The sequence below is a fragment of the Pithys albifrons genome, chromosome 7 (assembly GCF_047495875.1).
Source record: "Pithys albifrons albifrons isolate INPA30051 chromosome 7, PitAlb_v1, whole genome shotgun sequence".
NCBI classification, from domain to species: domain Eukaryota; kingdom Metazoa; phylum Chordata; class Aves; order Passeriformes; family Thamnophilidae; genus Pithys; species Pithys albifrons.
Genome location: NC_092464.1, coordinates 45,459,758 through 45,482,055, shown reverse-complemented (window position 1 = coordinate 45,482,055; position 22,298 = coordinate 45,459,758). Strand labels below are relative to the sequence as shown.

Below are 22,298 nucleotides of genomic sequence, written 5' to 3'. Positions count from 1 at the left end.
GAAGAGGAAAGAAAACACAAAAAACCTACCAGGAGACAGATCACTCCTTTATCTCCAGACTGTAAGACCTGGATCACAGAGTCATTCTAGGTGATGTTGTTCTGACCAGCTACAGCTTCATTTCAACATTTCCTAAATCCCAGCAGCCACCAATAAACTCTAGCTGGAGTATCAGCTGCCTCGTATAAGAAGATAAATTACAGCTGGTTTAAAGGTTTGCTTCGTGGTGGTTTTTTTTTAAGCAACATAAAAGAGCTGACAGTCAACAAGAATGGTCAATAAACTCACAGGTTCATCTCATTCCTCTGGAGGGAGGAGAGGGGAACACGACTTTTCCTATAAATGAACTATTCAGTTTTATGTACTGCCTACAATTATTTGACTTTAGATTATGAATGCAAAAATAAATTTGAAGACATGAAAATACGAGGATTCAAAATTTTCCCCTCATTCTACTTTTGTGTAAGCACTCTAAAATATTTTTTTTTCAATTCAGTGATTACTTTGGGAGAAAAAAATTGAAATGAATGAAATAAAACACAATAGATGTATTTTGAACTCAGATTTATTATTCTATAAAATAAATCCTTTTTTTCTTAATGAATATATAAAAAATTAATATATATATAATGAATATATATAAAAACTAATTTTAACTAATCTCAATTCACATAAGAATAAGGCCAGAAAGTTAAAATGAAAATTAATTTTCCTTTCTAGTCCTTTAATTTAAATGTCACTGGTTTCAGATTTAACATGCTTTTTGAAGTATATGTATACATCTATAAATGCTAAATTCTGTTTGTGAAGAATTTTTATGTTCACGTAAAAAACCCCAACAAACACTGGAAACATTTTGAACAAAATAGTATTACAGCTCAGTGCACAGCTACTTCAATCTAGTGGTTTCAAATACAAAAGCTGACTAGGACGTGTTTTTTATGATGGAGACTGGGAAGACAGAGAAACTTCAGCTGAATTTATTAGTGCCAACCACCTGAGCAAACACCTGAAGCCAAAAGTTAGACAGACATCTCAAAATTCCTTTTGAGTGTTTTCACTGCAACTTTTAGAAGTGAAACATCAGAAAAAATCTGCCACATACAAGAGCACACTTAAATTGTGACCTCGAATTCAACTGACATGCAACTGTTAGTATTAGAAGAATTTGACCAAATGTCAATGACTGTGACTATAAAGACTCTTGTCACACTTTGTTACTTTATAAAACTAACAAGTAATAACAATAATGTTTTGAGTTCAGCTTTCCCTACAGAATTGAAGTGTTAAGATAGAAAAATAATCATAATAATTCTAATATTAATTAAGAAGCCAGAGGGACCTAAACCACCAAAAAATTCCTTGGCTTCATTTTCAAAACAGTCAGATATTGCCCAGTACCTGCATGTTCCTCCATGCCAGACCTGCCCAGCACGAAGGTGCATTTACAGCCTGTGTTTAGCAGTTGGGTCTCACATTCAAACACTCATTAGATTCAGCCTCTGGCTTCACCTCATGAAGTAGCAAGTAATGTCACATCCACTCTTTAAGCAAATATGAAACAGTATATTCTGTCCAGACTTCTCAATCCACATGCATGTGTCACAGGCAAAAAAAGGACAGTAAGACAATTTTGTCTAGTCAGTCTTCTGTTTAAGCCAACTACTGACCATGCAAAATGAAAAAGGAAATGAAAAATACTTTTCTTCTTCAAGGAAAATTATTTGCCCTTCATTAAAAACATTCTCCAAGAACTGTGAGGAATTTCAAATTAGTCCCATCTCAATGACTTTTTTTTGAAAAAAAAAATGTCTAAAAATCAATTGTACTGTTTTTATGCTAATTATAGCAATTACGTTTCAGGATAACCAAAGATCTTTCTACACACAAGAAGTATGACAATGACTACTTAGTTTTATGAAAAGGAGAGAAAAAGAGTAGAGTTTTATCATTGATGGGTAGTTCCACTACAGGTTAGTAAAGACCAGAACTACAACTATATAGAATAAGCTCATAAATTTATAGATTTCATTAATTGATTATATTCCAATTTACACATATGAAGAAAAAATAAAGAAAGCAGGGGTTCAAAACGAAAAAAGGTGTGAAAGCTTCTGACATAAATAGTAAAAGCATTAACAAAACTCCCTGCTAAAAGACAAAAAAAAACCAACAAAAAACAAGGAAGGTTACCTCAGAAACAGGTACATTTTCTCCAAGTCCAGGTGTGTGTAATGCCAGTAAACCAATCACTCGAGCAACTTTAGCACGTCTGTGTTTCAAATAAATAGTTTGTGGGTGCAGAAAAACTATTTACAAAACACCATAAAAACAATTACGTTTACTTATATTTTACCCAGGTTGCCAAGGGAAGGAAAGATTTGATGTCCTATTTACAGCTCAGATTTTCTTATTTGTTTTCTTTGTATCAACAAATTGTTTCACTATTTCAGCTCAATTTAGCAATAAATTCTTTAACACTGAAGAGTGAAATTCTTTAGTTTGTTAGTCTTACTAATCTGTCATACTCATGTTCAGTTTTCATATAACACTGAAAAATTATAGATAATTTTAGACTTTTCAGTACAGCTGACAAAACAGAACTTATATCTGTACCACCAAATTAGTTTCAAATGCTTAATTTTAAAAAATTGTAATAATAAAATCAACATTTATAAAATAAACAGCAGAGGGCACCATCATATTGAAATATTTCTGACAGGTATTTAAAATAAAGTTCCCATTATAGCTATTTTACTCCTATTGTGGTATGAGTTGGTGTATGCAGTGATTTTAAGTAACACTATTTGATACACTAAATTATATAACTGCTAGATAAAATTTTACAGATTTTCTATAATCTTTGGTCGTATAGAACAGCAATGTATCTGTTTAATGCTGAAAACTTCCATCTTATATTCACCATCATATTGTCAGTCAGATACCAGAGCAGTCTGACAGGATACAACACTCCTCAAATAACCTGTTAATGAGTATCTTTAACAACATTCATTGATAATTGTGTATTTGAACAGATTAATTTAAAATTATTGCTACTTACATATCCCAGCTGGAGGCTGCACGCAGCTGCTGCACCAGTATAGGAAACTATAGTTTAAAGCAGATAAATAAACATTAGTGAATTTCTCTGATCTGATAATTCCAAATGGTAAACAAAAAATCAAAATATTAGTAATTTCATAAAAATGCATTTGGACAACATTTTCAAAGAGAATTGTCACAGCCAAATATGGCAGATATTGTGCAAACACTGCTTAAAGAAATAAAGACAAAAAAGGCTGAGAAAAAAACCCCACAATTTCTTTCTATACTTGTGCCTTAAACTAAACTGCTAAACATATATCAGCATTTAAAAAAAAAATCAAGAAAACACTTTTTCATTCTGAATAACACTATGCAGAGGAAAAAAGTCTGATACATTCATTTACAAACCACAGAGATCCTCATATGGTATTACAAAACAAATATTTAATAAATTAATTTTGTGAAACGGGACAAAAATAGTTGGCAAATACTAGAATAATGAATATAAACATATATAATCAGCCCTGTAAGAACCAAACTGCAAAATTATTAATTGATTTATAAAATTTTCTGTTAACTGGCAATTCAGTTACTGGATTATTGTTTTCCCCCACCAAATTCTCCAATGATAATTAAATAAACTTTCCAGCAATTTTTTTGCTGTTTTCACTACAATGCAATGGTGCAAGACCTGGCACTGCTTCCAGCCTAAATGCTCTTCATTGAATTTTTCTGGCACTGCAATCTTGTCTTTAATGTCTCTATATCCAACCATGACATGTCAGCTTATGACTGAGGTGCATTAGTAAAAGTGTAGGAGTAGTCTACTTTTTATTAAAAGTAATCCACTTTTTATTAAATAATATGAAAAGTGCTGATCTCAGGATGGCCTCTGTGATGCCTTTACATAATCGGGAAAAAAGCACCCATTTATCTCTGGAATATGCAAGAATTTTGAGAAATGTTAGGCCACTACAGAGGATTGCAGTAAAATGGTTTGTGTGGGAGAAAATGTTTCTTGAAAGGTGAAACCAATATTTAGGTAAACCCTAAAACCAACTCTTCAGAGGCCATGCTCACTCTTTGTAGCACTGCTTCCTGAAAGTTTTACTGCATGTTCTTTAGAAAGGTGCTCTTTTACAGACATATGGCCAAATAAATTTAATAATTAATACATGAACTTTTTTCAGTCTTCTCTGTCACTTAATGATTTACAAGGACTAATGTTTCACACTCCATCAATGTTAGTTTTAACCCCAATCTTTTCAGTAATACAACACAACTAGATGCAAATGTATCTGAAATCTAAGACAAAGAATTAGTTTCCCCTCAGCATTTTTAAAAAAACTGACATGGAATTTAGGAAATATTTTTTACATAATATTTTTGTCAGTACATCAATGATTTCTACACGTATAACAAAAAGCAGCTGATTTCATAGAATCATAGAATTGATTGGGTTGTAAAAGACCTCCGAGATCATCAAGTCCAACCCTTGGTCCAACTCCAGTCCCTTTCCCAGATCATGGCACTCAGTGTCACATCCAAGCTCAGTTTAAAAACCTCCAGGGATGGGGAATCCACCACCTCTCTGGGCAGCCCATTCCAATGCCTGAGCACTCTCTCTGGAAAGAATTTTTTCTCATCTCCAACTTCAATTTCCCCTGGCAGAGCTTGAGTCTGTGCCCCCTTGTCCTATTGCTGAGTGCCTGGGAGAAGAGACCAACCCCCACCTGGCCAAAACTTCCCTTCAGGTAGTTCCAGACAGTGATGAGGTCACCTCTGAGCCTCCTCTTCTCCAGGCTAAACACCCTCAGCTCCCTCAGCCTCTCCCCACAGAACTTGTGCTCCAGTCCCTTCACCAGCCTTGTTGCTCTTTTCTGGACCCGCTCCAGCTCCTCAATATCTTTCCTGAACTGAGGGGCGCAGAACTGAAAACACTCAAGGTGTGGCCTCACCAGCACAGAGTACAGGTGAAGGATCACTGCCCTGGTCCTGCTGGCCACACTATTTTTGAGACAATGGCAAGTATGTAAACCATGTTGATTCTTTCAGAGCTTTATTATTTACCAGCTGAGAGCTCATTAGCCTGCTTGCAATCTCCTTGTGGACAGCCACAGTGCACAGGTAGGACAGTAAGTTCAGTTTAGAACGTGCTGCTCCTGTGCTCTTCTCAGCAGAATCAAGCAGGGAACACACTCGTTTCAAGAAGCTGCTCCAGTCCACATCTTTCATAGATGACAACTTCTCAGCTAACCACAAGAAGCAAACAAGTAGTTAAAGATCAGGGATCTTTGATGTTGCTTTTACACTCTAGAAAGTAACATCAGCATGAATAAGTAAGTTCCAAAGTTTGACTCTAATTATAATTTTAGTACTTAAAATGTTATAATTCATGTTTGAAGATTATAGAAATCAAAAAAGAAGAAAGAAGAGAAACAAATTATTGAAAAGGAGCAATAAAAGCCTCAAAGCATTTTCAAAAGTGCAACCCTACTAAGGAAATATTTCATTTAGGAAAGGTAGTAGTTGGCCTTTATAATTAGTAATTCTTACTGGGAAAATGCACCTTAACTAAACTTGAGGCAAAACTTAACAAAAGTCAGTGAAATCTCAGAATCAGTAAATTGAAAGTGTGTATTGATACTCATGAGGGTAAGCACTTATGCAGTTAAACTTCAGTAGCATCAAAGCATAAATGACTTCAGAAGGAGCACAAAGAAATCAAGTCATGGGAACAATTAACATAAACCCTGTGGTTCAATTCATTCACCACTGCACATGAATTGAGATTTTTTTCAGACTTATCAGTTTCAACAGTCAATTTCAACCTATCAGCCATACAATCCCTCAGTTTTGGTTAGTTATTAATATCTTATCTGCCATCCTGATATACTCCCCTATAGAATATCTAGAAGCATGTTTTCTCTACTTTATGTCAATTTTACACTTAAATAACAACACCTACTGATGCAGCAATTAAAATATACATTAGTAAAGATGAAAAGAGGTGTGGATTTCAGGTATTTATCTTAATTTTTCCATACTATCTTTAATCATTAGTGATGAGCAGCACCAAATTCAGCATCTTCAAAAACAACCAGAAAGTTGTGCAGAAAATGCTACAACTCTGAAAGCACACAACAACAAAGAAAACACTGCCCCATATTAAATAAATACTGACAATAGTCAAATAGGTCAGAACATCAGTGTGATACCTACTGAAATATGGTAGGAAATATAATGCTCCCCTTAGACACTTCTATCTGATCATTTTTGGACAAACCAAATTCAAAATATTTTCTGCTAGTACAGTCTTGATTGGGACACTATAAAATTTCTTCAACAAATTAACTCTGCAAAATACATATTTTATAGAAAGAAAAAAATGAACTCTTATGCCTGGGAAGAAGTGCTATGTGAATTCCAGAAGGTTGATATCCTTCTTCAAGCAGAGTGGTAACACTTGGTTATAATTGTGATAATGCTTCCTTAAAAAGGCTATAGGAAAGTTTCCAGGGAGGAAATGTTACAATCAGACTTTAGCTTTCAGAAATAACAGCAGTCTTTCTAGACATGAAAACCTAACAACAATAAAAAATCCAAACCCAAACCAGTTTCACACTACCTTTTGGAACATGATTGCCATAACTTTCCATGAATAAAGGTGGGATTGGCAAGGCTGCCTGGTATTACAGCTGATCAACACTGCACATTTTAAGATCCTGTTTCTATTTGCTTCCCTGCCTTTTTAAAATTTTAATACTTCAGTTAAACTATCTGAGTTGGAAGAAATTCACTCCCACCCAAAAGCAGCGATGATTGTCAAAGTTTTGAGCATGAGCTTGTAATTGAAGAAGGCAGAAGAAAAAGGAATGTTATGCAACTGTCAGTACTTGAAAAGGCTACTCAAAACTGGTCTGGCTAAAAACACTACGGAGGCTGTTTCAGAAAACTTGAGTTCTGAAATGGTGACAGTTTATAATCTACATCAGGAGGCTACAGGCTGTGATAGGGAGTTACAGCAACACACACAGAACCTTCAGCAGCTCCATACCTGAATGTGCTGGTATGTGTAAAGTTTTCAAGTCAAATCTAACCGGTGCTTGCTTTATTATCTGGAAAAATAAACAAACATTATAAATAGTTTTAATACATTTTTGGAAAATCTCTAAGGAATTGGATATGAGAATACAAAGATGCAAAATTTGCACAGGATGGGTGTATATACTACTTCTCATTACTGAGGAATTTTCCATTGTTTTCTGGTATGTATTCCTTCCAAGCAAATATTGGAGATTTAACTCTATTTTTTTAATGTAATTATATTGCTAGAGTTTCTATTTAAGTGATTTTTTTAAATAGGATTACAAAATGATAGGATTTTTTCAGTTTACACTTTTATCTTGCTTATATGCAAAAAATACTTGCATTTGGGTTTCAAAAGCTACAGAAAGGAACTATGAAGGCGACAGCTCATGAATTGTTTTAGCAGTTAATTTCCATACAGCACACACATATATACACCCAATCATTCTAGAAGATAAAAAGTATTATGAACAACTAATTGTTCATAAGGTACGGGGACTTCCCCCCCCCCCCCCAAACATCTTTTTCCAGTGTACCCTGAAATTGGATGACTGCTCAGTGACTGAGGATTTGAGAGTGATTTTCAGTAAATAAAGCATACAAAAAAGTGGAAATTGGCCTTTGGCAGATGAAGTCTAAGTGTGACTAGAGAGCTGTTTTGTAAAAAAGGTCTTCAGCTCCACAGATCTGCAGAATACAGGGAAATTTTACAATATAAGCTGACATTTCAACTTCTAAGATTCTGCCAGCATCTAGTAAATCCCTTTCCATGGATTAAATTGTAAGCTCTTCAGCTTTACCAGGTGTCAGTATCATCCATTAGTCTGAAGAGCAGACTAAAGATTCATTGCCAGGCAGGCAATGACTCTGATTACATGTCCCTGGAACACAGTGGGCTATTTTGCATTAATTCCAAGTCTGGCATTGCAGGGTAAAGAGCTTAATCTCCATGTGCACATCACTGTGCACAATTACCCCTAATCTCATCTCTTATACTTGTGGTAAAAAGAGAAGCAGTGAAGGACTAAGGCTTTGTGTTGTAGTCCTGAGACAGAACTGAAGATTTAACACTGGTTACATTCAAACAGATTTGAAATTCTCCACTGGCAACAATACCTCATTCCAAACATATTAAACAGTATTATTTGGTAGTTACACTTCTAGTTGTATAACTTTTTAAATTTTTGAAAGTGTTAGAAAATCCACTAGAATAAACCTAAAGAATTGTTAATACTAAAGCAACACAGCAACTAAAAGCTGCAAGGCATTCTTAATGAGCTTAGATGCTCACTTGCAATCAAAAATGTTGCATTCTCTGCATCCCTCACTTACTGAGTACAGTTGCTAAAACAGCTACATTCTTTTCTGGCACAGAAACAAGAGTCTCTTTCCTATTATTCCTTGTACCAATAATGCCCCCGTGGCAGTGCAGAGCTCTGATGCTTTTTTTGTTTGTTCTTTGCTGTCAAGCAAGTGTCAGTCCCTGCTCAAGAGACTCCTGACAAACTGTTACCACATCAGAACACATATGACAGAAATAGGACGGACATTTCTTACAACATCAGGTGTTCTGTTCAAGAGAAAATAAGTTCAGAAACATTATCACATCTGAAGTTTAAAGAGTAACAGAAGTTTTTCTGTAAAGGTCTAACTCCTAATCTAGAAGGCTTTGTGGATGGCCTTGTTTTGATTATACCAAGCCAGAGTTTTGTGTTCATTTAAGTAACAGATATCAAAGCAAGTTATCAGAAAACAAATCTACAAAAGCACTGAATGCAGCATTTAGTAGCTTCTATTTCTTGTAAGACATTATTTAATATTATTATTCAATCCCAAAATAATTCATACCTCCAAATTAGCAACACAATAGGATTATACAGACTGCCAAAAAATTGCATGAGAGCTTGCCAGATGACTGGGTGGAACTGCTTTAAAATGAGAATTATAAAATACAGGAAACAAGTTTCACCCTGATTAAAAAATTATCTGCAAAAATAACCTCAACCACAAGTTCCTGAATCTTACATTTTATTTTGCTATACCTTTGGATTGTCAATGATTGGTGTTATGATAAGATCAGCTTCAGTGTAAATGAGCTCTTTCAATGCTGACTCCATATCCTGCTGACTTGAGCACGTATTTTCAGCCTAGAACAAGAACAGTTTCTTTAAAAACTTTTTTTGCACCAAAAAAGAGTTAGTTCATGTTTATGCCCAAAACATCTCCTTTCAACATTTCCATGCAGTTTGGCCTGTAAACAACAAGTTCTAACTTACTTTTTTTTATGTAATAGCAGCTGGGACCAACTGAAAATTATGACACAAACATACTGGAAGAAAAAGCAACGGGTCCAAACGGTAGATTGAGAGGAAAGAACAGAACATCATCCCTTTAAGGGATAATATGCACTGGGGCAAAAAAGGAGACTAAGCATCTCTCTTAACTCATATATCTGGAGTTCTGCAAAGATATTTTTCAAATATATTTGACTTGCACAGTGTAGGAACTGATTTCCTGTTAGTTATGGATGGATAAGAAAGTTGACTTTGTCACAGACTCCAGGCTGTAATTCTAACTATAGACATACCATCATCACTTAATATAAATTTTGTACTCACCTTTCTCATGCATGAATCTCCTTGTGGAATATTTTTCATTGGGGCAGTAGTAGCATCACTTACTTCTACTGCAGTGCTAGTTCTAGGAGTGGGACGAGAACTTAAGAGAAAGAATAAAATAATAATAAACCAATAAAGACTACAGAGTCAGTTTCACTGCAAAGTATTTATTTGTTCCTCTTTTGAAACTTTCAAAAGTTTTTGTTCCTCTTTTGAAACTTTCATGCCAAATAGCAAACTTTCAAAGCTGACAAACAAATGATGCTATGCCTGAGCCGACAAATAGATGTGAATTTTCTGTTTTTAAATATGTTCTGACAAGGTCAGGATCTGTTTACCAGTCAAAAACGGGAAGGTGGCATTTTGTAGTTGTTGGTGTTAAATGAATGTAATTTGATTCTTTTCTCAGTGATAATACTCTCCAAACTAGATACTAAAACATTATCATCTTAATTCCTAAGAACAAACAACATACAAAAAAATTAATGTGAGAAAAAATTGAAATTTATTTTACATTATTTTCTTCTAACTACCAGCTCTTGGCTAAGACTGCCTAAATCTCATGGATGATTGTGAACTGGGTTTATCTTTCTCTTTGTAAAATCCTGTCTGCTAATTATAAAATAAAGACAGGAGAGACCAGAATACTGCAAAGTTGTAATTTTCATAAAGCTGGTAGTGAACTCAGGGTTTATAGTATATATTAATCTAAAACATTTAAAAGCAACTTCAGAATTATTAGAATTGGCAGGCCAGGAAATTAGTTAAATCAACCACTTCAAATGAACGTGTTTTCTTCATTAGCAGAAAGTAATAGACATATTTAGTTGCAAATCAGCTTTATTTATTAGAGAAAGCAATATAAGCTTTAAATACAGACACTCCTTTTTTATCTCTTCAAATATTTTAATACTAATTAAACTGGTAACAGAAAATTCAGGAGGAGACACACTTACCCAATGTTAGAGACAGAATAATAAAACATCTGAAGAGAAAGTGGGGAAAAACCCAACACCAAACATACAGGATTTCAAGGGGTTTTCTAACTCCTCTTTAAGTTTTCATACCTGAGAAGAAATATGGATTCATTTGATTCACCATCAACTGCACTTTTGGGGCGTAATTCAGTCTGAGTTTCTACTGCAAAGAGAACATGAACATTCAGAGGTTAAAATCAAATAAAACATAGGGATGTTGGTAGGATTGATAAAAATAAGTCAAAAATAACATAATGAACAACATTACCTCTTTTGAAAGAATTGCTGGGTAGTTTAAGATCTGCTTTTGATGATGACAGGTTATCTAGACTTTTATGGGTATCCACTGGCTCTTTGGCACTCCAAGACACTGATGACTCTGAGTCCTCATTTCTGCTTAATAGAAGATATTAATCACAGGTTTCAAGAAAAAGAGGGTTCATATCCGTTATTTCATAGAATCATAGAATTGATTGGGTTGGAAAAGACCTCTGAGATCATCCAGTCCAACCCTTGGTCCAGCTCCAGTCCCTTTACCAGATCATGGCACTCAGTGCCACGGCCAATCTCAGTTTAAAAACCTCCAGGGATGGGAAATCCACCCCCTCTCTGGGCAGGCCATTCCAATGCCTGTTACTCTCTCCTGGAAAGAAATTTTTTCTGATATCCAACTTAAATTTCCCCTGGCAGAGCTTGAGCAACAATTTGTTGCAATTGTTATCATACAATTTAGCTGTCATTCTCTAGAACATACTATTTTAATATGTTACATGTGCTTCACAGGAAAAAGACATAACAAACCTAACTCTAATAATTAAGTTGGTAGCCTAGATTGGAACTACATTTTTGGTGGGGCTTTTGGGGGTTTTTTTAGGTTTGCTTTATTTAGGTTTGGTTTTTGTTGTGTAACTTAATTGGAAGTTTATTGATTGTGGTTGTTTGGGGTTTTTTCAGCATGCCCCTCTATTATCCACATGGAACTGGGTCCTATCACCTTCCTGAAGGCTCTCCAGGACATCAAATATTAATCAAATGCACATTGTGAAGACAACAGATACATGGGCCTCACAGCTGGAAAAGAAAAAGTATTGAGCTTCTTCAGCATGTCATGCCAGTGTTCTACATTTGTCATAGTTGCCAATTAGTGCATCCATCAGCAGGTGTGTCAGAGGCACTAGAAAAGCCTCAACAGTAAGCTCAAACAGCCCAGTATCTCATAGGAGATTAAGATTCTTCTGATTCTCTGAAAAGTCCTCAAAAATGAGCACTGAGGTCTTGCTAAAACCATGATTAAATCCTTACTTTGTGGTATAAACTGTAAATATTAATTTTTTATATGTCTTGCAGGTGAAAGCAGTATTAAAATTAAAAGACAAAGAGCTGTATCTCAAACTAGAACAAATGTTAATTACCACAATATTGCAGCACTGGTATCAGAAAGAGGTATTAAGCAACATGGGAGAAAATTCTGAAGTAGATATAACACAAAAATATTCAACATTCTAAAAGAAAACTATTTTTGTATTTGTTCCCTAGACTAGAACATGAAGTATCTTTCAAATATTTAGAACAAAGTAGCATAAAAATCAACTCTAAATATCCTAATTCAAAATTAAAACCAAAAAACCCAGCAAGGTAACAGGAGTTTTGAAGAAGCCTAATTTTTTAATACTTAGAAACCATTTTCACAAAAGGTTTGGGGATTTCTGCATATTTATAGCAGAGCAGAGTATTACAAATTTAGAAAAAAAGAAAACAAAAAACAAAAACAACTATTAGACTAATGCTTGATGTCATGAGCAAAGAATATGGGTCAGCTGCTTTTGCAAGATTATAAAGCTCAGTCACAGCTCTGAGATGCTGCACTGACAGGCTTTGTGACGCTCTAAGCCTAATGAATAAAAACAAACAAACAAAAAACCTCACTCAGATAAAAAACTCAGAGATAAAACTGACTCAATGTTTGTGAGACTCTACAAAAGCTTTAAAAAAAAAACAAACCCAAGTCAAATTTGTGCACCAATGTTCTACAATATGTAAACAAATAAATACAATTGACAGCAATTAGTTCAGAAGTGGATTTTAACACATTCTGTAGCCAGGAGGAAGGAGTCTGTTCGAAGTGAATGGGCAGTGTGACACACTGACAGGACACTACGATTCCTAAACATCCAAAACTGTCTCCACTGAATGGTGTAAGACTCCAGTCACTAATTCATGAGAATTCTAAACTAAATTCAAAAATTATAACATTTACAGACAAACATAATAAAATATTTTTCTATGTTTGCTTATATTTATTCCAAAATAAGTGTTGTTTGAACAGTCGGTACCTTGAGCTGGTGCCCTGTCTGTCTGCAGAACCACCCCCACAATGGCTGAGGGATCCCTTCCAGAACGGATGCTGCAACAGGTCTGTCCAATTCAGCCTTTGGAAAAGCAACACACAAATTGAAAAAGCAGTGGCAAGGTACAGCTCCACAGAAACCTCCCAGACCAGGTTTTAAGCCCAGTGAGCTACCAAGCAATTCATCTTGTTGTTTGCTTTTATTTGGACAACAAATAAGTTTTCTGACAGGGCAAACTTTTTGTCTCAAATCAGAATGGATAATTCATACAACAGAGGTATGAGAATACAAACAAAGGAATCTGCATAGTTGATCACACATGTAAATTATCTGAGCTATTCTATGTAGTGCTAAATTATTTAACAATTTAGCTGTATCAGCTATAAATCAAAGCCTGACAAAATAAATGTGCCCATTGCTCTGGAAAAGCAAAGCCAACCCATTATAAATTGCCTATCATTCTGTTACAAAGTTAGCTATTTAGCACCAGCTACAAAATTACAAAGACATACTTAGTGAAAACATTAATTCTGTATATATTCACATTTTAAAAAAGCATAGTTCATTCTTCTATATGAGGGATTAATTTTTTTTTGCATTGTCATATACAAAATACTATACATGCAGTATCATAGTAATTATTTTCTCCAGAGGTGACTACATAAAAACTGTTGTGGATTAGTTCACCTTTTCTGAGGATCCTTTTGAAGTAACCCATCAAGCAAACTGATGAACTCAGCAGAAGGTTCCTGAAAAGCAGAGCCTGTAAACAGAAGCACTTGAGAAGGTCAGTAATGGGCCACAAAACTGTCACCCAACGCAGACCAAACAATTACCTACAGATCATGCAAAAAATGTTTTTAATAGCAATTTCATCTGAAAAAAATCTCCATGTATAAATAATCTTAAATATACATTCTTTGTATTTCAAAGAATCCTCAATAAAACCCCAAACCCCAAAGCAAATAAACCACCAATTCTCAGTCATCAAACTAATTAAAACGTTTGTAACTTAAACCAACCAACCAACCAAAAAGCACATTCTAATTATCATACAGCCATTAGAAAGAAATACAGTGGAGTTAAAATTTGCTTAAACTGAAGTTTCCCCCACCATAATAATTTTAAGAGGACCACTGTTGCACCCCATTATACAAAAGAGGTTTCCAAAATTCTTATTTAACTGAGAAAAGGTTTTACTTCTGAAGAGTGCAGAACTGGGAAAGGACTTCACCCACTTGAAAAACAAAATCTCTCCTAGAACTGGAATAAATAACAACAGTTTTAATTCTGCAGGTCACCATTTTCAAGGGCATTATGATGCACTGAAAAGAGCCACTAATACTTAAGGGCCTTTCTGAGTCACACTGATGCCCAGAATGAACAAGGACAAAAATTCCATCCCAGCAGGTAGATTTAGTGTCAACAATTAAAAGTAAAATATCTGTCTATCAGAAGGGGAACAAGAACTCATCATTAACAGGGAAAAAGTTCTCATGAAAGGAAGGTGTTGCTGACATTCATTACAGACAACTGACCGATTACTGCAATCGGCCTCAGAAGAAAAAGTGGAAACCAAAACTTTAACTTTGTAAGTACTGCTCTCATTTGATTCATTAAAGAATAACAGAACCTCACCCTCTGGTTTAGGTGGCAATGGATCTTCAGATAAAATCTTTTCAATTAATTCAGAAGAGCTTTCTGAGAAGAATGGTGGTTTTCCTACAAGCAGACAGAAGTGTATTTCACAGATTAGGCAAACTCCAAAATGGTTGTCAAGTGCAACGATACCTCATGAGCTCATGACATATCAAGAGTTTTCCAGTTTTATAATAGTGAAACCATTTTCTCTTTCAAAGGTTAAACTAATGAACCCAGAATTTAATACTGAGCTGATTAAAAACATTACACTGTCAGAATTTGAGGCTGCTCCGATTTTAAATCACAGTATTTAAACCATACATGTTGATTAGTATCATTGTATTTGGATCAAATAGGACAACTTAACAGTATCACTTCACTTGACAAAACACTTTTTTTTTGTCTTTTAAGCACAGTTAGTATATTTTTCAAGAAATCTTTAAAAACTGTCTGAAGTTTTTCTACAACTTAACTTCCCTAGAAAATTAACAAGAATTTACTCAGGGATCATGGCCTATGTTTCCATTATCACAGATATAAAGTAGATATACAAACTTACAACCTGAGAACATTTCATACAGCAAACATCCCAAGGACCACAGATCACTGGCTTTGCAGAAGTCATCTCCCTTTATTGCTTCTGGAGCTGTATATAATGGAGAGCCTGCAAAATACAATATGGATAACGCACTTTGATTATTCATCCAGCAATTATCCTGATTAACACTAAACTTTGTCTCCAGATTTCAGTGAGTTGGGGAGGATCTTCACTTAGTGTAAGAAAACTGAAATACCAAATGTAAGTACTTTCACAGAATTGATTAGGTTGGAAAAGACCTCTGAGATCATCAAGTCCATCCCTTGGTCCAACTCCAGTCCATTTACCAGATCATGGCACTCAGTGCCACGGCCAAGCTCAGCTTAAAAACCTCCAGGGATGGGGAATCCACCACCTCTCTGGGCAGCCCGTTCCAATGCCTAGTTACTCTCTCTGGAAAGAATTTTTGTCTGATCTCCAACTTCAATTTCCCCTGGCAGAGCTTGAGCCAGTGCCCCCTTGTCCTGTTGCTGAGTGCCTGGGAGAAGAGACCAACCCCCACCTGGCTACAACTTCCCTTCAGGTAGTTCTAGACAGTGATGAGGTCACCTGTGAGCCTCCTCTTCTCCAGGCTAAACACCCCCAGCTCCCTCAGCCTCTCCCCATAGGACTTGTGCTCCAGTCCCTTCTCCAGCCTCGTTGCTCTTCTCTGGACCCGCTCCAGCACCTCAATATCCTTTCTGAACTGAGGGGTCCAGAACTGAACACAACACTCAAGGTGTGGCCTCACCAATGCAGAGTACAGGGGAAGGATCACTGCCCTGGTCCTGCTGGCCACGCTATTTTTGATACAGGACAGGATCCCATTGGCCTTCTTGGCCACCTGGGCACACAGTTGGCTCATGTTGAGCTTCCTGTCAATTAGTACACCCACTTGTCTTGTGCTACACTTGCTAAACACAGTGATTAATGCAAAGAAGGTTTTGATAAGCTTTAACTGCTTCCAGAACCAAGCAAATTGAGCAGAATAATAAACAAAACATCATTCTCACATGAGTAACAGAAATAATGAGGTTACCTCAGGTTTGGGATTTTTTTGAGCTGTCCAAAGACATAAATCTTTGTCAACTTAGAATGCCCTGTTACAAAAAACAAGTAGCTAGCCAACTAGATCACTGATCTAAATAGTTATAGCTATTTTCACACTAAAACACTATGAAAACATCACATATCAAATTTTAGCAGATTATTCACAAACTCCTTTTCTCTAGATACAGAAAAAATATACAAATTCTATTTCTACAGTACTTCCCATCAGTTCTCAAAAACCTATTAAAAAAATTACACTAACTCAGTAGAAGTACCAATTCCATAGTCCTTTTAAAAGTTATTTTGAATTCTTTTGTTCTTGGGTTTTATTTTTTTAAGTGACAAAAGGTCATTACCCTACATACCAAAACAGCTGTTCTAAAAACCAACAGGAGAGAGATTAGATTTGTACTTCTTCCTGAATAAAGTTCTTACTATTTCCAGTGTGGACTTTCAAGAGATAGCAAAGTCTTGAGAGAGCTCTCTCTGTTCTCATAAAATATTACCAAGAATTCCATTGTTTCCAGTAACAGTAACTGATATGACACATCATGATCTTGAAAACAGAGGTCTGTGAGATGCTTCAAAATAATGACTAATAAATGCTTCAGAAAATTAAAAACAAATCTCTTAATTTTTCATATTCAATGAAAAAAATAGTGTTTGCCATCTAACTTTCCCATACTTTGAAATGAAATTATTCTTAAATGTAGTGAAACAGTTATCTCAAACTACAAATCACTTGGACCATTTGCATCAAAGAGGACAATGAAAGTACAGCAGTGCAATCTCCACTGAAAGGAGCAGTGGTTCTGTGTAGTGTTTAATTAATTTTGTGTATACATTGAACACTAACTCAATGGAATTTAGTCCCAGACCTTACAGAGTGCATCTCCAGCACAGACCTTTTAGAAGTCCATAAATTATTCTATAGCTCAAATTTTTCTGAGAGAAAACAGGATTAATTCTAAATCCTTTTTATCATACTTCCAGTATCAGTTATTTCCTTATTCTCCAATTACTACTTTATAACTGCAGCACAACAGATTGTAAATAAATGATTCTTTCTGTTCCTTCCTTTAAACTTTTTTTTAACATACTGCCTTATATCATCTAAATACCAGAAATACAAGCTCTTTAGTAAGGCAAGCCACTTCTACTTTGAGCTCTGAACTTCGAAAGTTTTAGTTATTTTCTATAGTTTTCACAAAATAATTTAGCCTCCTTAGCAAATCCAAACTAAGAATTAATATTTTCAGTTAATTAGCTACATTGAAACACTTCAGATCTCATTCATACATTCAATTTGGGGTTACTTGGGGGGGGGGTTGGATTTTTTTAATTCTTGAAATTTTCTTGTATTTTTTTTACCTACAAATCAAAAAGTCAAGAACAGTTTATAAAATAATGGAAATACATTCAAGACAGACAGTTTAACTGTAGTTATTTCATGTCAAGCTATAAAAAGTACTAAAAATGAGTCACCTCCAGGTATATTATGTTGGAAGTTTGTTCTACAAGTATGATACAGTCTATAATCACCTACATATGAGCTTCAATCCAAAAGAAAAGCTGAAGTCTATTTACAAAAAGCAGGAAAGGTCAGGAAGGGTTAATGTGCCATATATTTTATGACAGATGGAAGTATATTATTTTCTAGTTCTCAGTTAAACTACATTTCTGAAATGGAGAACTAATACCATACACTTGTAGATAGTCTCTTATCTTTCTACTCACTCACAGGTGTTCCATCTGTAAGTTATGACCTCTCTGAACAATCTCACTTAAGAGCTAAATTTTGAATTTTGAACTTACTTAGAAAATTCCCTGTTTTTTTCCAAGCTTCATTTTGTCTTTTTGGTATAAGTTAATTTTGGCTACTAAAAATATCATACCTCGAAATCTGTTTTTGAAGTATCCTTGTGGAGTACTTTCAGTAACATCTTCACCTTCTTCAGTTCCAACTAAAGCAAAAAATTCTTCCAGATTTTCACCATCCACTTTAGCCAAGCAAAAGCTACTGAATTTCAGTGTGCCAGACCCTTCCAGAAGGATCTAGAAGAATAAACAAAATACAACATACTAGTATCATATGCTAAAACTGATGACTGCTGACATTTCCAACATGAAGTATAAAATAACTTAGTAGAAAAAACCCACAATCTTAAGTACATAGAGATGATCAGTATAACCAAAAACACTGAGAAGTGTTTAAATCAGTGCCAATACTGACCTTTTTCTTAGAACCAAAACTATCACAACAGAACCCTTAAGAGTTTCAATGTGTACTTTTGTTTATTCATTATTAAATATAAATAAACAATGACGTAACTAGAAAAGAGAAAGTAGAAGTAGAGTAAAACTGTATAGGAAAATAAAAGTAGAGTAAAACCAAACATGACTTTCTTTGAGGAAAAAGAAGTGTGTAATTCTAATTTTATTTGGCAGAAAATTCCACAGATTTTGTCCAGTGATGATGAGGGGTTTTTTGGGCACTCACTTTTATTCTTGTGACTAAAAACTTCACAATTCCTAAAAAATTCATTTGGAGAAACAACCCATTCAGCCAGAAGCAGAGTGGGGTGCAGAAGCAGTCTTTACTTTAGCACTGTATTTTCTGTTCAGAGGAGCACTTTACAGCAACATTGTTCCTTGGAAGGCTACAGAGTCATCTCCATTATGCTTTATTCATAATTTTTTAGTGCTTTTGGACACAAAAGTGATAGGAACTGAGTAGAATTGTGAAAGAATTCACAGAACAAGGGCAACTTGGCCACCAAGATCAAAACCAATTACTGTTAGGCAAGAATTTTTGGTTATAGTCACATTCTGGTGACTACATGAATTAAACACAGACTTTGGAAAACCTCTGCATAAATTAGACAAACATACACAACATGAGAAAGTACATAAAGATACGTATTTTTATGCAGGAATAAGATGATAAATTAGATGGCATCTGGAAACAATAGAGAAGATTATTAGCAAATAAAGTTTAACTTTTTCTATGACTGCAAGATATTCTGCAGCATGATTGAATAATAACAGATTTCTATGTCCAAGGACAGAGAACTACAATCCTTCATTAAATTAAACCAGTACACCAAATCAAAAAGAATCTATCACATTGTATCAGATATACAACAGAGAAAGAAATCAGTTATACCATTAAATACTTAAGCTGTAGACTTGTCTCTGACTGTCTTCACATACATTTAAAGCTGAACTGGCCTCCAGTCTGAGGTAAACCTCTTCCAAAAGGTAAAACACAAATAACAAACCACATGCTGATGGCATGCAAAGTAACACGCAATGTTCTCTACAGATAACACTACTCCTTACCTTTCCAGGTGTCAATTCACAAAAGATAATTCCAAGCTCATGAATATGGTACAAACCAGTAACCAACTCAATACCAAATTCTCTCACTACATCTTCAGGTAGATGTTCATCTTGAGCAATGACAGACTCCAGAGAACCACCTGAAATATGTTTACACATGGTCAGTAAGGGCATACAAAGAAGAGGTCATACAAGTAACTCCAAATACATTACGTAAACTTCTTCAAAACATATCAACCAAAAATCATTATTAGTAGATATTTAAAATATTTATTATCCAAAAGTTACAAAAGATGTACAGGAAAAAATTCACTTCCAATACTGTGACAAAAATCTTAATTTTGAATGGAATTAAACTGAGGGAGTGACTTCAAAATTACTTGAACTGATTTGTTTTACAAAGGAAACAGAAGCAGAAAAAGGAAATACAGGAACTGTGTCACTTCACAATGTAATTTGTTTAAATGTAAAACAAATGCATTTATTCCAATTCCTTAACCAGATTCCTGCTGAGTAAATTAAAAGAATAAATAATACCAAGAGCAGGCCGTCAACTTTTGTGAACAATTGCTAAAGACAATGACAGGCAATTTTCCACTGAATTCAGAGACAACAGGAACTGTAAAACTGTTATTGTTTGAGGTAGTGAGGTCAACAACATCCAACAGATAACTTATTTTTGTTTCTTCTTCATACACACTATTTCTGTACAGGAAGCACAGTTATTTTATTTTCTTTTTTCTTTTCCTTTTTTCCCTTTGTTTTAGAGAAATAAATTAAAAAAACACCCAGGACTAAAATTTTGCTTTCCAGGTTTCTCACACAAATCCCAGCTTTCTGCCCTCTAAGTCCTACTCATAAGTCTCTGGACTTCTTATCCAAACATGAGACTCTTCTCTGTTCTCCCAAAATCACTACTGTCCTTCTCCATTAAGTTCTAACCAGCCTTTCCTTTGTTTCTGATCAGATTACACTTAAAACCCCTTCCAAATGACCCTCACATATATCCTCTATCACCTGTGTTCTTCCCTGGCCTTCACACTCCATGGTTTTTCCCACTGATGGTTACTATTTCTTTCTGTGTCCTTGCAAAAATCCTCTTCCCCACCACCTCCTTCCTCACATTCCACTGATTCTCAGGTATGTCATCAGACTCAGACCATTTGACCCATTCTTGCTCTAACTGTTCATAGGACTTGGATTTCTTCTCATTTCCCACAAGCTCATTGTTCAGTCTTTCTCCTCCTTCCTGTCCCAGTCTCCTATCCTAAATCCCACATTCCCATCTGCCCTAAAATCTCTTCTCAACCACATTTGGTCCTTTACTAATCCCTCACTGAATCTGTTCCTCAAGACCACAGGTTGTATTCCATGAATTATCTATGGGTTTCCTGTTATTTATATCTCATCCAAATAATGCAGATTAAAAAAACAAAACACAAAAACAACAAAACCAAAAAACAAACCCAAACATGAACTCAAGTCCCTGAATGAAACAGGGGCTAGGAAACCTTTGCATAGAAAAGAATACTAGACCTTCTTTTCCAAATCACAAAATAGGTTTCCTTGAACTTTTCTTCCCTTTAATCAGTTATTTGTTTCAGAGAAGAGCCAGACTAAAAAGTCCATCATTACAGAATTCTTTGAGTTCAACGTGAATCTTAACATTATTTATTTCTAAGCCTCTTTATGCTGATTAGTAAATCAGTCATTCCTGTAAAACCACACCCATATTAAATAGCTATAGTAAAGAATTTTCAATCATGTTTAATTACTCTTTCTTATAATGTAATTTAGAGGACTCCAGGCAGAATAATTCCACAGTATGGCCAAATACACAAAGGAAAAAAAAGTAGAACCAGCAACACAGAAGTATTCTGTGTCTGATAACAGAAACTCACTTTGTCACCTTGAGACAAGGGAGGGAGATCTTACATATTTCAAAAGCAGCTTTCAATCTCAATAAAATTAATAAGAAATCAGTATCTTATTCTATTTATAACTGTTACCTTCAAGACACTCTCCTTGCAGCAAACTGTAATACCACAAGGCAAAACACCTGATAATGGTTCAAAAGTAAAAGGGTGCTTTGTCTAATAACTTCAATATGTGCCCCTAAGTTGGACTAAGCAAAGAGATCAAAGCCTCCATATGAGCCATTAATTTCACTTTTATTCACTGAAAGAATGACTTTTTTTCCCAAAAAAACTTGTAGGTTCTCCAGTAATTTTTCAAACAGAATTCCAGATAGATCAAAAGGTTGTGTCTAATACAGACTCCTGATGCCAAAATCTTACCGTGCATCACTTGCCTATTCGCTTTTCTTTTCTTTCCACGTGGAGTAAAGAACACAATCCAGAGTTTAAAATATGCAGTTGTCAGAATTAGAGAAAGCTTTAAAAGATTCTTTTAATAGATGGACTGGTAAGAACCTCTCAAAACTCAGTGAATCACTTAATGCAGTTTTGGGTTCTCAGAGCTCACAAATTAACATTTTAACATGAAGTCAACATACTTGCACTGAATAGGAAGAAAATTTAAATAATTTGTTTGAGCTGCTGAATTGCCCTTTGATTAAAAATTAACTTGAACAGCATTAATTAATTTGTAC

General features: G+C 35.0%; 1 protein-coding gene across 4 annotated transcripts in view; it reads right to left on the bottom strand.

Moving 5' to 3' along the window:
• The window catches only part of ULK4 (unc-51 like kinase 4), a 205,180-nt gene that overhangs the window by 178,742 nt on the left and 4,140 nt on the right, over positions 1–22,298 (bottom strand). For 2 of the 4 annotated variants that reach the window (XM_071561347.1, XM_071561348.1), the window contains exons 4-17: positions 19,688–19,827; positions 18,241–18,400; positions 15,281–15,382; positions 14,716–14,799; positions 13,765–13,840; positions 13,063–13,158; positions 10,998–11,125; positions 10,820–10,892; positions 9,753–9,852; positions 9,177–9,281; positions 7,103–7,163; positions 5,116–5,297; positions 3,062–3,108; positions 2,194–2,272 (exon numbers count right to left, since the gene is read on the bottom strand). In XM_071561347.1, the coding sequence (XP_071417448.1) occupies positions 2,194–2,272; positions 3,062–3,108; positions 5,116–5,297; positions 7,103–7,163; positions 9,177–9,281; positions 9,753–9,852; positions 10,820–10,892; positions 10,998–11,125; positions 13,063–13,158; positions 13,765–13,840; positions 14,716–14,799; positions 15,281–15,382; positions 18,241–18,400; positions 19,688–19,827 (1,433 nt within the window). The remainder of the gene's footprint in view (positions 1–2,193; positions 2,273–3,061; positions 3,109–5,115; positions 5,298–7,102; positions 7,164–9,176; positions 9,282–9,752; positions 9,853–10,819; positions 10,893–10,997; positions 11,126–13,062; positions 13,159–13,764; positions 13,841–14,715; positions 14,800–15,280; positions 15,383–18,240; positions 18,401–19,687; positions 19,828–22,298) is intronic. The other 2 variants (XM_071561349.1, XM_071561350.1) reach the window with 2 other exon arrangements.